General features: G+C 36.7%; 3 protein-coding genes across 4 annotated transcripts; 2 read left to right on the top strand and 1 right to left on the bottom strand.

Annotated features, from left to right (window-relative positions):
* Positions 1–4496: 4496 nt before the first annotated feature.
* Positions 4497–5760, top strand: LOC122091131 (dormancy-associated protein homolog 3-like). 2 transcript variants are annotated; one of them, XM_042660966.1, is made up of 3 exons: positions 4497–4796; positions 4888–5046; positions 5261–5760. In XM_042660966.1, the coding sequence occupies exons 1-3, from the start codon at positions 4682–4684 to the stop codon at positions 5368–5370; spliced, it is 384 nt and encodes a 127-aa protein (XP_042516900.1). In that variant the 5' UTR covers positions 4497–4681; the 3' UTR covers positions 5371–5760. The 2 variants fall into 2 exon arrangements, with proteins under 2 accessions (XP_042516900.1, XP_042516901.1); XM_042660967.1 differs by having other exon boundaries at positions 4501–4796; positions 5254–5760.
* A 3186-nt stretch (positions 5761–8946) lies between these two features.
* On the bottom strand, positions 8947–9701 carry LOC122092361 (protein LURP-one-related 11-like). The gene is made up of 2 exons (XM_042662672.1): positions 9171–9701; positions 8947–9078 (listed from the first exon to the last, which is right to left on the bottom strand). Exons 1-2 carry the CDS (start codon positions 9699–9701, stop codon positions 8947–8949), a joined length of 663 nt encoding a protein of 220 aa, XP_042518606.1.
* Positions 9702–12134: 2433 nt separating this feature from the next.
* LOC122090999 lies at positions 12135–17060 on the top strand. The gene is made up of 4 exons (XM_042660791.1): positions 12135–12343; positions 13603–13961; positions 14347–14681; positions 16770–17060. Exons 1-4 carry the CDS (start codon positions 12277–12279, stop codon positions 16882–16884), a joined length of 876 nt encoding a protein of 291 aa, XP_042516725.1. The 5' UTR covers positions 12135–12276; the 3' UTR covers positions 16885–17060.
* Positions 17061–17091: the final 31 nt, after the last annotated feature.

Below are 17091 nucleotides of genomic sequence, written 5' to 3'. Positions count from 1 at the left end.
TTTCCGTAACCACTGTGCCAATGCACAAACCAACGGAATGCCACACATACTTATCTTCAACGCATGGGGTGACGGTACAATGCAATCCTTTTGCGTCCTATGTCTAGGCATAGAGACACCACACAAGCGGGTAGCGCGCTTTTTCCCTTATATAAATTGCTTGTTCAATATTGGAGATTGATAGGAACACCCTTGGGGGTGAGTGGATAAGGGTGTCAAGTAGGATTTTCTGGTATTTGGGACGGGTTTGTACCAGTATTGGTACCAAAGGTGCCAATCCCAGTACCGTCCCATTTAGTTAATGGGACCAAACCTAGATCCTAGTCCCGTTTACTAGCGGGACGAGACAGTACCTATTCCTAAACAGTTCCAAGCATTGTGGAAAAGGGAAAAGAACTTCACTGGTTCCTAACGAGATGTTTCTATTATTAGTTTTGTGGATTTTTCATCATCATGAGATCTAAAGTGCCTTACTCTAGATAGAAAACTAAAATACAAAACCATGATTTTACTTCATTAGACTATCAAAGATCACATGAAAATTTCTCAAAAATAACAAATAAAAATGAATAACAATCAAATAAACAAACCCTAATGTAGCTTTAGTGCTATAACAAAAAAGTTTATATTAATTAAAAAAAAAAAAAAAAACTAAATGTCCATCAAATGAAACCTCTATATAAGAAAATACCACTAAAATACATCAAACTATAGACATAAAACTTGGACAAGAGGATAAAAATATTTCTTTTTGAAATGGTACTATTGAGTCCGATTCCATCCGTTACCAAACTGATAGTTTTGGTGTGATCCCATTGAGAATCTTTTCTTATTTATTATTCGATAACAAAATCAGATTTCAATGTCTTCCTGTATATTGATGAATCGAATAAATACGAGGCAGTCCCAGTTTTAATCACAAATTGACACCGGTGGATCCGAATCATCAGGTAATAGGAACAGTCCTTTTGGTCTCGAGATGGGACAACCCACCATTCCACCCACACCATATTTTCCCCACAATAGGAGAAACGGAGGAGTCTCGACCTCAAATCCTCAACTTTACCTTGTTCCCCATCATATGGACCAGACATGAAGTGAATAGTATATGCTTTATCAATAAAGTTGCTTAAGTTTTGGTAAGAAATCTCTTTAAGTGGTTACCTAAATAAATGTCGTTTGATAGTTCTAATGGTGTTAAAATTTTGTTGAAATGTAGATCCCTAGATCCCCTATACACATGTAATGTTTTAATCAATTCGAAAATTTTCAAATGACCAAAAATAGGGTTTTCAGAATTTAAGACTATGAAAAAATGCATAATAGTTATTGTTAGTATGCATGAAATATGGGGATATTTATCAACACATGGAAGTATATTTGATAAATTACAAAGAATTTATAAAAGTTATGAAAGAAACTTTTATTCATATTAGTTTTGGGTTCAGAACGAAAATTGAACTTCATGAAAGTTAATTTCCTCTTGAATCTTCTCTCAAAATAATTCAGTGGTCAGAATTATCATATCACTCATCTATGCATGTGGCAGATATTTAAGTGAGCAGTTGGAAAGATATTTTCTAGTTAATATTGCAATAATGCAAAGGGAGGGGGGGGGGCCGGGACTTGATTTGCCACTGTTCCATCCCCACTCTTAATGGGCAAGACCAACTATTTTCGCCACTTCAAATGCTACACTTTACGATAATTAAATACTTGTATTCCCAAGTTATTAGATTTTTTACCAAAAAAAAAGTTATTAGATTATGTTTGTATTTTAGTTTGGGAGTGTAGCCTACACTAGTGCTCCCCACTTCTCTCTTTGACTTTACCAAAACAAAGTGCAGATATGTCTTTCCATATTGGGAGGAAAGAGATAGACAAATGGGAGGGCCAGTGTAGATGATACGTTCGGACATAGTTCTTTTATTTATTTATTTATTTTTAAGGTTGATGGTAGATTTTTTTTCTTTAATTATTTTATTTTTCTTATTTTAGGGTGATGGTTTTCTACACGCATAGTGTGAAAAAGAATCTACATGCTACACCAGTGAGAGAGTTGGAAATGATATAATCCATATGGGATCCACATCATGGATTTAGTAATTGGTATATGATACAATAACAGTCTCGACCAATACTGGTTCTTTGATCCATGGTTCACATTGGGCCCATATGGTTAAAATAGGAGAGACAGAGAGAAAAAATGTAACTGTAAACCCTATTTTATATTATGTGAAAAAGATATAAATGAATCTATACTTAAGGTGGTGTGGCACTTTTTTTTTTTTCTTTATTTTATTTTATATTACTAAAATTTAGAGTATTTTGGTTTATTGGTTTAAGTTATTTTATTTATATTTCTAATAATTTGATTCACAAACTATTATTTGATTTATTTAAACTACAATGCTGAGAGATGTTTTTTAGAAAATATCTCCACAATGCTGATGCTGAGAGATATTTTCTAGAAAAGTTCTCCACAATGCTAGTGTTGGGATTCTTTTCCACGCCTTAACTAATCACATTCTGACCTGTAGAGGCAGTAGAGCCCACATTCTCTCTCTCTCTCCAAAAAGAAAAGCTCCCGGGGTGTGCCTATCGGTGTGACATCTCAACGAACCTATGGCCTAACTATTGTAAATTTGTAATCTTCTCTTTTATTGATATATATATATATATATTTTTTTTTTTTGGATTTCCCATAGTGCCCCTGTTAAAAGTTTTTCACTGTCCCAAAATATTGATCCATTTTAACTACTATGATATAAAGTTTTCTTCGGATTCCCCATAGTGCCCCTGTTAAAAGTCTTTCACTGTCCCAAAATATTGATCCATTTTAACCACTATGATATAAAGTTTTCTTTGGATTCCCCATAGTGCCCCTGTTTAATTGTTCATAGTTTTATTGTATTCTTTTCTCATAATTATTTCCTAAATTATAGATAAACTAATAGATTTTATTTTTTTATTATATAAGTCAAACCAATAAAGATAATTTTGGAAACAAGATTTAAATTAGTGAATGATTGTAACAATAATCTTATTAAAATATAGGCCTTTCACCAAATAAGATAACCTTCTTTCATAGGTCGTCATACTTGGAGATATTTGATAGAAGTGGGATGTCAGTTTCTCATGAAAATAACAAATAAGTAAATTTGGAAGTCACTTTAAAAAGTGAATCATTTAGGGTTTAACAAATAGACAAAATGTTGACATGTAATACACTTTTGTCTACAGATTTATCATTTATGTAATATATGAAATCTACTTGTTGTACCATGTAGATTGGTGGTGTGATGGTTCAAACTATTTGTAGTTGAAGCATCATCATACACTCCTTTTGGTAGTATTGAGTTTTTTAAAGCTTTATTTTGCCACCTGTCAATTGAACTAAAGATTGACATGTCATACACCTTTGGATTTACCTTTTTACAAATATAAGCTTTTTTATATGACACAATCATTAAACCTACTCCTCGACTATATATATATATATATATATATATTTATGTGATTCTCTTTGATTATATTACGTAAGATTAAATTGTCTTTCATCGGTGACTTAAGAAGTTCTTCACCCACAACCTTTAATGTCATCCGATGAAACTCTTTGAACAATAAAAAGGCACTTTTAATAAAGAAAATATATTTTATTTTCTATTAGTATTTATTTTTTTAGAGAGAGAATCATATGGCTCCTGTGCTAGTGCGAGGGCCCATGAAAACATAAGTCAAGGTAACTCAAAAGAGGATGAGATTGTCATTTCACTATTCCTTTATTGGATGTAAATGCATGACTGGGGTAGCTCTCTCTTACATATTAAAAAAAAAAGTGTTTTCTACGTCCTATGCTTTATAAGAGACGATATCAGTATCGATAATGGTATCTGTTGTTATCAATCCAGATCGGATCGGATTGGTGGGTATCAATTGGTTTTGCCCTTTTTTTTTTTTTTAAGTACTAATTTTTTATTATTTTACCCTTAAAATGATATTGGTAATCAATCCGAATCGATGATGGATCAGGACTCAGTCTCAACGGATACCCATCCAACATGATCGAGACTGATACTTGAAACCATGGTCCTATCACATAAGATTTATTATTATTTTTTAAATAAAATTTTAATTAGGAAAAATGATCTTAGATTAAGAGAATCTTCCCCACAAATTAGAACAAAAAATAAAATAAAAAAGTTGGGAAGGGGTAATAAACTAAATGCCACAACCTAATAGGAAAGGGACTCATCACGTGACCACCTCTTGCCCCTACTTAGAAAAAATGCCACGTTGCCGCTGTTGCGTGTTTTACTCAAAAAAAATTGGGATCACCTGTCAATTCGTTCTTATCCCACAGACGTGTATCTCCCCATTCACTGGCCCACCTCTCACCCACCTTAGACCCTTTATATCTTTATCGACGGTCCAAAACATTCTTATCTCTTTAGACATGTTCGACATTTAATGCCTGCCTCCTATTAAACGTATCTCCAACCCTCTAGGCAAAAGACCCGCCAATTCCTCCTTCGTGGGTAGTGAAGAAGAACCCTTCCTTGTTCTTTTCCAGGAAAGTGGAAACATCTCTGGAGATTCGAGAATACTCTTTGAGGTCTGAAGACTCTGAACTCTACTCTTGCTCTCTCAGAGGAAAATAAAAAACACTCCCATATCCATCATGGGTCTCTTAGATAAGCTTTGGGACGACACAGTCGCCGGACCTCGGCCAGATAACGGCCTTGGCAAGCTACGGAAGGAGTCCAACTTTAGTTTCCGATCCAATTCCGGGAAGGGTATTGTCTTTGATAGCTCATGGATCGTCTTCCAAATCTTTCGTATTTTGATTCTGATTGCTCATTTGTTAGGGTCCGTTTTGATTTGCAGAAGCGGCGGAGGGAGGGAATGGAAGATTGTATGGTGATGATATGACGGAGGAGGCTACTAGGGTTACGCGAAGCATCATGATAGTAAAGCCTCCTGGGAATTATGGATCACCGCCGGTTTCACCGGCCGGATCTACTCCTCCGGTATCTCCATTTTCCGGTGAGCCTCTAATTTATTGTCTGTTGTTTTGAATCATTCAACTTTGAAGATTAGATTAAAGTTAAATCATCAATCATCGATGGACCACACTACGAAATGATGTGTAACGAAGAACCCACATTAGTACTAATTGAATGTTTAATTTATTTTGTTGGGTTTGGATTAAATAGAAAAGAATGATTTATTGATGGTGGTGGTGGTGGGCAGGAAGTAGGGGATCGAACCGGTTCCGACGGAAGTCAACGTCGGATGCGTACGAGAGAGCAGCAAGGGATGATGGAGCCAGGAGCCCTCCTTCTCCTTACGATGTGTGAATGCGAGTAAGAGAATACTTTACTTGACGACGACGATGATGACGACGATAATGAGGGCTCGTTCTACAGCTTTTTGACCGGCCAATGCAACTTCTTCCCCCAGAAACTCTGCTTTATAGTATAGTTATATATATGTGAATTTTCCTAGTACTCTACTGGTCTAGCGTAAAAGAGTCTGTTTGTGTGTGGATAGCTGTAATAATATGAAGAGAGAGGAGTACTGGTGTGGTAAAGCTTACCTTCGGCGAGGGGACTGTATGAAGAAGGATAGGAGAGGATTCGCGTGTGTGTGTTTGTGTTGCTGTGTTTATATGATGTATTGAGAGCTGGTTTCCGAGTTCACTGCTCTGAGAGCTTTGTAATGTTTAGGAAGTTAAAAGAAGAGAATCTTTATTTCTCACATCTCAGGTCAATGGTTGCTTATGATAAGTATTGTTTGTTGTGAACACTAGCAAAAAAATTTCAAATTTTCCGTTCGTTGGTGGTTGAGAATCACTTCCGGTAAAGATGGAACAAACTTGGACTACTTTTTTTTTTTCCCGAACATTTAAATAGAGTATTTCTTGGAAGATGAACTCAGCTCCTCTGAGAGTTCTTATTTCCAGCAGGGGGCAATGAGAGCACCTACGGACATATTAACATGGATGAAACGCTCCCTGATTGTGCAGTTTTTTGCAGCGGTGCAGGGAAAAATGGACTGTTGCCCTAGTATGGATTAGGGTTAATTGAATTATTCAATTGTTTTTTATTGTAAGCAGAGGCAATATGTAGTAGGATTCAAAGTCTAGTAGGACTGCATTTTTAAAGAAGTGGTCAATGTTGGTTGGTTTGAAAGCTTACTCTTCTTCGAAAGTACAGTTTTTTTGATTTTTTTTTTCTAGGTGTCGTGCCCGTGTCTTGTTACCTGTGAGTTTTCTCTGCTGATGATAATGCCCTAGAGTTGGATTTTTGGTTTTTTATATTCTTGTAATTAATTAATTAATTTTATTTTTTAATATAAATGATCCTTTTGCGAAAAAAGCAGAGGCATCAACCAAATTGTTTTCGCTAATAAGGGGGTCTCGCACATTGGCATGAACAAGCGATGGGTTTTATTGGTTTGACCCGGGGATTAGGATCCTCTTCAGTGACTCTTCAACCCTTCGATCCGTCTTGGTCACTCTTCTTAACTCTTGGTGGTTTTCACTATTCACCCATCCCTAGGTGTTGGGATGTGTGCCCAAGTCATGTTGGAGGATTGTTAGAGGTTTAGGTCATTGGAGAGGAACCAAATCCTCATAGGGTTGGTGTCATTTTGTTGGAGGATTGTTAGAGGTTTAGGTCATTGGAGAGGAACCAAATCCTCATAGGGTTGGTGTCATTTTGTTGCCTTGTGTTGAGGTGTTGGAGTCGTGCTTGAGAGTGTTCTATTCTCCTTTTTTATTTTGCGAACCTTGTATGTTAGTGCAAGAGCCATGCCACCAGGCAGATATCTCTCTCTCTCTCTCTCTCTCTATATATATATATATATATATTCTTCTCTCTCTTTTGGGTAACTGTAAACAATTAGGTGAAGCAGCTCATCCCCTCCCCACCAAGGAGTTGGGGAGCCTATTCATACCCAAGTGTGATCATGGCTAAATAATTAAAAAAAAAATTGGCTACGACCTGGGTTGCCACTTGGCTACAACCTTCGCTGACAACAAAAGAAATGGAATAATTCACTTTCCCCTAGGTTTCACAAATATAGGGGTTGCAATAACTTGGCTACAAGCCCAGCAACAACTAAATTTCGTTAAACAATAATTAGGTGAAACCTAGCATATTACTTTAAAATTCACTTCCAGGTTTGATAGTTCTGATTTCTGACCTTGAATGCCTTCGAATATCAGTTGAATTTGAATATGTATCAATTATACTCTTATGTTGGTGTGCTCATATGTCATCACTTAACCATAGAGTAGTGTACATGTATAGATAGGGGTGCAAGATTGGCTTGGCAAGCCCAAGCTTGTCTGATTTCGATAATAATCAGTTTAATCTGTTTTACCGAGAAAACCTAAGGTTCGAGTCCATATAGCCTATCTAAATCTAATTTAGAATATCAGTCTTGAGCTTGACAAAGCTTGGGCTGGAGCTTATCAGGCCACAGGGTGGGCCAAAGCTAAGATTTCTAAGCCTCTGCTAAGGCCAAGTTGGGCATGGGCTCACGGTTGATGCCAGCCTAGCAACATGTTGGTTATAGGTTTAAAACTTGGAAACAACCTCTTATGCGAAACAGGGGGTAAGACTACATATATTTTTTCCTCCTAGACCCTGCAGTTGCAAGAGCCTCATGCATTAGGTTGCTTTTTTCCTTTTTTTATAGACCAATAACACGAATGCATAAGTGGGTTGGGATGTCTAGCTTTATTGATAGGCAACACATTCTTTATATGAGAAATAACTAAGAGAATGCATTCATCTTTAATCTTACATTAAAAATTGTATAAATATATATGAGGAAGAGATGGCGGAGATTTAAAGCTGGTAATTATTGGGATAACCAATTCCAATAGTGCCGGCCAATCCCAATCAGCCCTAAGCTCAAAAGGGCTTGGCATTGGTTGAGCCTGGCGCGAGGGGTGTCAAATCCTAATTCAAACTATTGAAACTGAATCGATGCAATTGGATTGGTGGATATATTGGGGTATTGTGAAGCTAAAATTCAAATTGGAACACATCAAAATCGAATTAAAATTGGAAAAATGAATTCAAAGGTAAGGTGGAAATTTTGCAACCTGGTGGTCAAATGGTCGAAATAGGTACTTGACATTTCTTGGTGTAAGACTACGTAATTCTTTTCCATTGGACATCATACATGCAAGAGCCTCATGCACCGAATACAAACTTTATATATATATATATATATATATATATATAAAACTGGATCAAAACCAATGTTACGAGAAGCCAATAAGGAATCGAATCCAAAATGGACCGAATTGACCAAGCCAGCCAGATCCAACTGAATTGAAACCGAATTTTCCCTCATTAGTTTGGTTTTGGATTCACCCACTCCTACACTAAAACCAAACCAAATCAAATCGACCAATTAACACCCCTACCTTGCATTCTTGGCTGGGTTGAGTTTTCAAAAACCCGGCCCAACTCAGCCTATTGCACCAACATTTCCAAAATTTTCCGATGTAGGATTATTCCCAACACTTCTTTCTACAATATTGTTACTTTTAATTAATAAAATTTTATGGGTAAGCAGGTTTTAATAACCCACTCAGAGAAATATGAGCATCAGAAACGTTCCGCCCCCACCCCCACCCCAACCCCCCCACCCAAAAAAAAAAAAAAAAAAAAACCTAATGCATGGTATATTATTTATGAGATCGTAACAAGAAGCTTTCTATGATCATTATTAGGTTTCAGCTACAATATACACAATACAGTAAAACCTAAATATATGCAGAAGACCTCTCTCTCTCTCTCTCTCTCTCTCTCTCTCCAGTTTTACACACGAAGGAACGAAGAATGAACTAAATACAATATCTCCAGTGTAGCCAGAACGAGTCAAATACTTGGCACCTGGGCAAGCATATCCGGTACAGGGAACTCATCTCATAGCATAACTGATCATAACCATCGTCATTATTATAGCTTGATCCACCCCTTGCTGCACAGTCAGAGTAAAGACATCTTTTCCTAGCGAAGAAGATTCCGGTGGTGTCCCAAATTTCTTGCTAATCTGTAACGTACAAAAATGTAAAAAAATTAATAATTTAATCAAAAATGGAATCAATATGATGCATCAGTGATCCATATCTTCCAAATTCTTACCTGGGCTATTGGTAATGTAGCTGCTGCTGCCGCCGCCGGGAAGATCTTTGACCATCCCTCTCGACATGACCACTTAATTAAGTACTTATCTCCCGTGGCTACTGTTATATTGCAACAAGAGTTGCTGAAGGCCTTTGTTGCTACCATGAAGGGCTTCTGAAGACCACTACCATATCTTATTCCTTCCTCTTTGTCACCCTTGAATGCTTCCCAACTCTCCAATATACTAAGTTTCTTCCAAATTAACTGTGATATACTATTACTGTTGTTACTATTACTGCGGCGGCAGATGGTGAACAAGACATGGCCGGAGAAATCCATGAGGAACATCTCCTGCTTCCAGTTGGAGGCATAGTTATCAACCCTGAAAACTAAACCACCACCCAAATCATCATAGACTGTGTAACCATTACCATTGAAGAGCAAGGACTGACGCCAAAGGGTCAGGCGAGCTGGGGAAGATGAATTAGAGAAAGCCATTTGAGAATCAAGGATCGTTCTCTCTTCTTCATCTGATGATGAACCAGCCATGACCGCCACAGTAGTACTAGAGACCATTAAATCGACGGTTAGCTAATTTATTCCTTTATTCCTCAGTTACTGGACGACAACCTTTTATGGTTCAAGGATTAAACGCACGTGGTGAATATTGGAGTGCCGGCCTGCCGGGCCCGCCGGCTGCGGAGGGAGATGGGGAGGCTTGAGTTGTCTTATGACCTTTGGGTCTGAGGCATCTACTTCTCAAAGGTGATGGGCACGACAAAGCCTAGAGATTAGAGACCACGTGGACAAGGGCACGTTTTGGCTGTGTAAAATGTTTTAAAAATGGGAATCGGATTGGTTGGATTCGATTTGTTCCAAAGTAAATGATTTTAGGGTTTTTAAGACCGATTTCAATCCGATTCAAATCAGAATCACTTTCTTATTCCGAGTTTAAAATCCTTGGCTGTATTAGTTTGATTTTAGAAGTCGATATATGACACAGCTTCTATTGTTGACTGAAAAGTACGCCATTTAGTACTTTATTACGTTCTCAATTATCATGCATGATGCCATTATGAGGTTATCAAATTTATGTCTGATTTAGCTTAATTTACGTCAGTATTTATCATTGTGTCTTGTGTGGATGTCAAGGAAAGCAAAGGGCATATCATACCTTCAACATATAGGAAAAATTTTCCAATCAATGAGAGAGAGGATATTTTTTATTTAAAATTTTTTCTATACAATTTGGTTTGATCAATTTTTTTTTTTCTTATTCAGTCGTTGAAAATGAGTGAAAATATATATTTTTAATGCAAATAATGTATTTCTGAATGAGGATTAGTTTCGCTAGTGAAAGGTTATCTGAGAATACTGATACTTGGGATATATAGTAAATGGTTTGATAAGCCACATGTTAAATTTTATACCCAAATTCAATCATTTATTGTAATGTCAACCCCTCTCATCTATGTCTATGCATACCATTGGTGGTCTACTCCCCTCTTTGGTGGTATTTAATTTTTCAATGTATTTTACCACTTAAGAAACTTTCATTTATTATGAAATTTAATATATGAAAATATATGAATATAATGCATAAGAGTCAACCTGTTCATAAAATTTCAGCTTCTTTGACATGACAAAAAATAGATGTTCATTTAGGAAAAAATAAAAGGCAAGGGGAGAGAGCTTTATATCCAAAAAAATTGCATTAAAGGGAATGAATGAGTGTGTATGAAAAAAATAGAGGCTGATGATATACATTGACTAGGATGGCAACATTCTTTTTGGATGTGAGGAACTAACCTATGAATATTTAATTTTAACTTTGAAATGGTCAGGAAACCCAACTGGGAAACAATAGAACATATGGATATATATATATACACACACCCACGTTGTATTTGTAGTTTTATTTGTTAATCTAAGGCTATAAGTGCCCATCTTCCTCTAGTCAGCCTCTCTGGTGGTGGGCTTGGAAACCTTATTCTAAGGTGGTCCAGGAGTCCAACTCCAAAATTCCTCCAGTCTAATTCTGTCCATTCTTGCGAAGCCCGTAGACACAACACAAGAAAGTGGAAGGAAATTTGTATCATGGACTCACAATTGGTTCAAGGGCCGTGCTGGGTGCCTAGTCACATCTGGCGATTAGAAGTATTTCCGAATACACATTCTAAGGGACTCCCAACCCTTGGATGCCCAAACCAACGGGCGAGGATTTGAATCCATTAGTAAAGCACGGTAGCATTGATTTTCAATTAATCTAATCTACGATTATCCTATCATACGATATTTATTCAGCCACTAAGGCAACACCATATTCTTTAGCATTCAGTGAAGAGGTTTGCAGCCCTTGAAGTTCAAATCCTCTAAAAATGGCATACCTAGTGCATACATGAGGCTGTTTTGACCGCTTAATCACTATATCGCAACATTCATATCTTTCCTTATTTATTTATCTTTAAATTTTTTTTCTTAAAGTCTTATAAGATTAGAATTCTTTTAGCTTGACCCCAAATGTTCTCATTCATCTAGATGTCTAATTTAAACTTTCAACCAAAAGGATTTGGCCAAGTGGAAAAACAAAGGAAAACCCTTTTTTTAGAGGGAATGAATAGATGAAAATGCAAGAGATATACTAATCGTTTATTTTTGGATGCGGTGACATTTTTTTTCTTTCATTTTAGTTATTGACATGCCAAAGGGGTGAAGAGGATTAAAGATACAATAAATTATCTTTGACTAATTCCTCTCCCCCTCTTTTTTCAGTTTTGGGGGATAAAAAAAAGGAAAGAAGACGAAAAAAAAGCATTCAAGTTCATCGAAACTTGGGTTCATAGTTGGAAGGGTTTATGATTAAATTTGAATAATTTGAAATTTACATGTGGCAAAATATTATTTTTCTTTATATCCTCATCAGGGCATAATTTTTTATTGCTTTTTAATAAATTTCATAATATACTTTACTGTTTACCCTCAAACAAACACAACCTAAAGAGTAAGCACAGGCAGTTCCCTCCTTAGTCCATAGTCATCGGTCCTAGTCAATACCAAGTCCTTAGGACCGGCAAGAACAACAGAACTTGCAATAGAAAGCGCCAGAGGCGTAAGACTGACACTAATGAACATGGATTTTGGTGTTCTGCTGTCTTTGCTCTTCTTCGGCTTCCTCGTTTCTCCTTCTTCAGGTAGCAATCGCTTCTCTCTCTCTCTCTCTCTCTCTCTCTCTCGATAAAAGGGTTAGGGTGTTTTCTTTCGGGACTATGATTTCTCCATCAATTTCTCGTTGGTGTATGCGTTTTTAGGTTTATTAGATTTTTTGCAAGCTCAAACATATCTAAACTGGAACTCTGGAAGAACAAAGCAGAGATTGTTTCATTCTAAATTAATTGATCAGCACTTGACGGGAAATATGGGTTTCAATTTTAAGTATTAGTTTAGAAAGTAGAAACGGTGGTGTGGCGCCAATGATAGAGTAGATGGAAGAATAGGATCATTGTAGCCAATAATTGGTTGTTCATTGTTGGAATAAGGCTTAGTTGCGGTGTATTGAGTAATTTACAAGCAGTGAATTAGTGATCATTGGTCACTGATTTAGTTGGGATAAGATTGAGTTTGTTGTTATTGTTTGTTTTGAATCAGTGATCATGAAACATAAGTGCAATTCGAAATGCCCTTCCCCCAACCACAACACCCCCCCCTCCAAAAAAAAAAAAAAAAAAGAAGGAAAAAAAGAAAGAAAGAAGCACACTTGTAGCTGTTTCCACTACCATCATCCACCTTTGCTAATCCATAGGTTATTGGAACTTACGTTTTTTACTGTGGCTATTTAAGATCACACTATGACTTCTTTCGTGAGGAGGAATGTATGATTTTGATGCACCCACATTATACTACAATTTGCAAGCTATTGAAAATGGCATCTGCAGCCAGAGAAACATCCATCTGACCATTGAACAATTAAGTTGTCTTAGAAGCCTAATGCTTCTGGCTTGCCACAATTATTACTGATTGGAATTTTAACGGCTGACATGATAGAAAATATTTATGGCATTCAACATTCCAGTAATGTTTTTGTGTATGCTTATAATTGGTCTGAAATTCTCAGATAACTCCCATTAGGAATCTGGGAATGCTGTTGTCCTAATCTGGGAAATCCTGAAGTTAATCAGGCCCTGGTAAACTCATTTTTGTTGATATCTGAATGTAGTGATCCTAAACATCAAGAAACCTTCCGGATGCGATGTATGATAAATTGAGTTGGAATACCTCTTCGAAATCAAACTGTTAGAAATTTGTGTAGAATTCGATGCTTTTGATGGAGCCTTACTATTCTTGAAGTATCCTATATTTAATTTTTGTTCAATAATGAAATACACAAGATGAAATAATTAGCCAATTTTATCGTGTTAGCTTTAAATATTTCTTTGAATTTTCTGAAATACAGGTAAACCTGATGGAGTATGCATTTCCCAGGGTGGCCGCTTTCCTCCATTCTCATCTGAAGGGAAACCTCCAAGAAAAGTAAATAGGGGTCCCAAAGATTTGACTCTTTGCAGGGTGTTCCGTAAGAACACATGTTGTGATGTTGCCCAAACACATCCAGCACTGTTATCTATAAGAAGGTTGGCTTCTGCAGGAGAAGCCAGCCAAGATTGCTTGCAATTATGGGAACTTTTGGAATGCTCCATCTGTGATCCACATGTTGGTGTTCAGCCTGGACCTCCTCTTGTATGTGCTTCTTTTTGTGATAGGGTCTTTCAGGCTTGCTCAAATGCGTATTTCTCTATGGATGCAAAGACTCAGGTGAGTGGGTAAATACAATAAGCTAGTAGAAGCTGAGAACCATCATATAGTTGCTCTTATAGAACTACTCTAAAAGTTGGCCTCACTGGATTATAGCAACTATCTTATTACCACATTCTTGGACAACGAAAATTTTTAACGCTATATAGTCTAGATAATGGTCAATATGATGGATAATTCCAGTCATCTGATTGAGTTGATTTATGTGTTCGAGATACCTGACACAGGACCAATCAAGTGATGGATTCCACCTTCCCTTGTTGTGCCCAACAAGTACCATTATTCATTAGAGTGTATTGGCATCTTACCCCTGTATAATGTAGTTTGTATTTCTTAGATGCTTCACATATTTATTCTTCTGATTTCATGATTATTGTGTTGTCAGGCCCTGTCTCCATGCAGATTAAGTGACTTTGTTTGTGGTAGAGCTTCCGAGTGGGCCTCTAATGGTACGGAGCTCTGCCAACTTGCAGGTTTTGCTATTAAAACGCCTGAGGAAACCCACCAGGGTACTGAGGAACCATCTTGCTACGGAGGCAAAGCCAGTTTAGATTCCATTGCAGATTCACGGAAACCTTCACAATATGGGGTGTTTCAGAAAGTTGAGAACGCAGGGTTTTTTGAAGATTTTAAGCAGTGGTTGAGGGAAATTCCATTTAGCGAAAGGGTATCATGGGCTGTTGGAGGGATGGTGCTCACGACAGGACTTTTATTTGTGAGGCGAGTCTCTTATTACTTTTATACTCCTTTCTTTCCTTGGTTCTCTGGGTTTATCAATTAACTGTTGAGTTATTTGGAATTGCATAGTTAACATAAGTTTTTCATTCTTTTTTCTTTCTTCTTGTGTGGTCCTTAAGTTTTCTCAGCAGATCACAGCTGTCAGTTTCGAACGCTCACCGATACGTTGTGATCATAGAAGTTCACTGATATGTTGTGATCATATAAGTGTGTCTTGGACTGACATTCTAATTCTATACGATTCCTTTTATTCAAATCGAATTTCATACAGAGTTATCTCAATCTTTGATCATCACTCTAATCATGTCTACATTTCATGCCTTTTGATGTTAGTATACTTTTTCTCCTTGTTTTTAACTGTTCTGAAATCCTTGCCATAATCCTTTTGACTGAGAATCCTAAACTTCTTTTTGACTGGGAATTGTTCCTGGTTGGATCGCCTGTTCATAGATTTTTTGCTGGATTGAACACCTTGTCGTGCCATGTGGATGGAGTGTGTGGCCACATGTCAAATTTCAGACCCTAATTCAATTATATAACATCCCATGTATTCATACCCTCTCATACTTTATATGTTTCCTCTGCAAAGTCCTTGCACCCTCTCCATAGTCCTGATTTAACTTTTCTTAGCCCATGACTACATTTTTGTTTTTTTTGGGTTAGATGCTAAAAATCAATTGAATCTCTAGAAGTCTAGCTTCCACTATTTTAGAATGAATTCCCTTAGGTTTTCCATGAGCATGATTTACAAATTGGAAGAAGGAATGAAAGGAATGAGATATTTTTTCCCCTTATGGGGGTGCTTTGGCACAGGAAATAAAAGAGTTGATTATTAAGAAATTTATCATAAGTACAAAATGGATGCAGTAACAGACCACTGATGGAGTTGAAAATATGCATAGCTGTCTTATGGACCCTTTACCATCTTGAATCAGATTGATTCACTGGAATCTCTGGCTTTTCTTAAAATGGGGAGAATGTGATTTCCTCTTGGCTATGGTCTAACCTTTTCACATGGTTGACTATATGTCTAGAGGTTTGTATTTTGACTTGACAAATTGGTCTGCACTTGTTGCCGCCCTTGTTCCAGTCATAGAGTTGATGCTTGCCAATGGTTTATTGGTCTCCTGGTGACTAGGTTTAGAATCCCAAAGGAAATTCCACGCAAGACCAGAAATTGGAGATTTGTTTTATCTTAACAAAGACAAGTCAGATGAGCTTAATTTTCTGGTTGAGTTGGCTAATGGGTAATAGGTAACAAACCAGTAAAATTTGAGAGAAATCTGAGAGTCAGATTCCAAGATATGGTAATAGGTAACAAACCAGTAAAATATGAGAGAAGTCTGAGAGTCAGATTCCAAGATATGGAGTTGTCTAAAAAATAGTAGGTTGCTAAAATCCAGTTAGAAAACAGAAACCAATAGCAGGAATTGACGAACTAAACCTGAATATGATTATAAGGAAGAAAACAGAGCTTTAAGTAGCTAACAGAAGCTAGTAAACAGAATTAAAAACTCAGTTTTAGAAACCAGATTCAATAATAGAAACTTTTAGGAAATAGCAATCACAATTTAGAACAATGCAGAAGCTGAAAGCAGAAACAGAACTAGAAATCAATGGACAGAATGGAATACTACACCAGAACTAGTAGTTTTATAGAACAATGAAAGTTTTCAATTAGAACCAAGCAACTCCAGTAAAAATTAGATGTTTTGTTTCGATACAAATGATTCTCACTTTATGAGATGATATTTCATTGACTAACAGGTGATGATAATGTTTTCATTTGATGAGGAAGGATTTCTTCTTTTTCATTTGGGAAGATTTTCTTTTCCTTTTTGAATCAGATAATTCAAAATGCAGTTCAAATCTACTGAATATTGTTTCACCATTTGATTGGATTTATGGTACTACTATGGTGCATTCATCTCTCTCTATTCATTCATTTAATTCTTGCCCTTTTTTGAGCAGACAAGTTCCTTTAGTTCTTTGAAAAAGCTGGGGATGAAGCTTTACCTGTCTCATTTTTTAATTTATGTTTTTCTTATATGCCTATGCTTGTTTGTGCAGCAAAAGGAAGAGCCACAGCAAGCGCCAAAAGCAAGCAGCAATTCTGCGCACTGCTAAGAGACTGGAAGCTAAGATGAGCCAGCAGACCTCAACTAGTCGACGGAATAGGAAGTGAAGCAGATAAGATCTTTTGTGACTTTGTTTGTGTAAACATCTCCTCTGTTAACTTATTGTTTAGCATTAGAATAGTTCGTTATCATCTACATTTTTGTTTTCTTACACAGTATTGTAGATTAATTAAAAGCTTACTTTTTCAATTTTGGTTCAAGAAAATATTGCATTCGACTTCAACCATGTCAGACTGCAAGCTTCTTATACACTG

Source organism: Macadamia integrifolia, chromosome 10 (assembly GCF_013358625.1).
Source record: "Macadamia integrifolia cultivar HAES 741 chromosome 10, SCU_Mint_v3, whole genome shotgun sequence".
Classification (NCBI taxonomy): domain Eukaryota; kingdom Viridiplantae; phylum Streptophyta; class Magnoliopsida; order Proteales; family Proteaceae; genus Macadamia; species Macadamia integrifolia.
The sequence above is the reverse complement of the archived record's forward strand: the minus strand, read 5'-3'. Positions and strand labels throughout refer to the sequence as shown.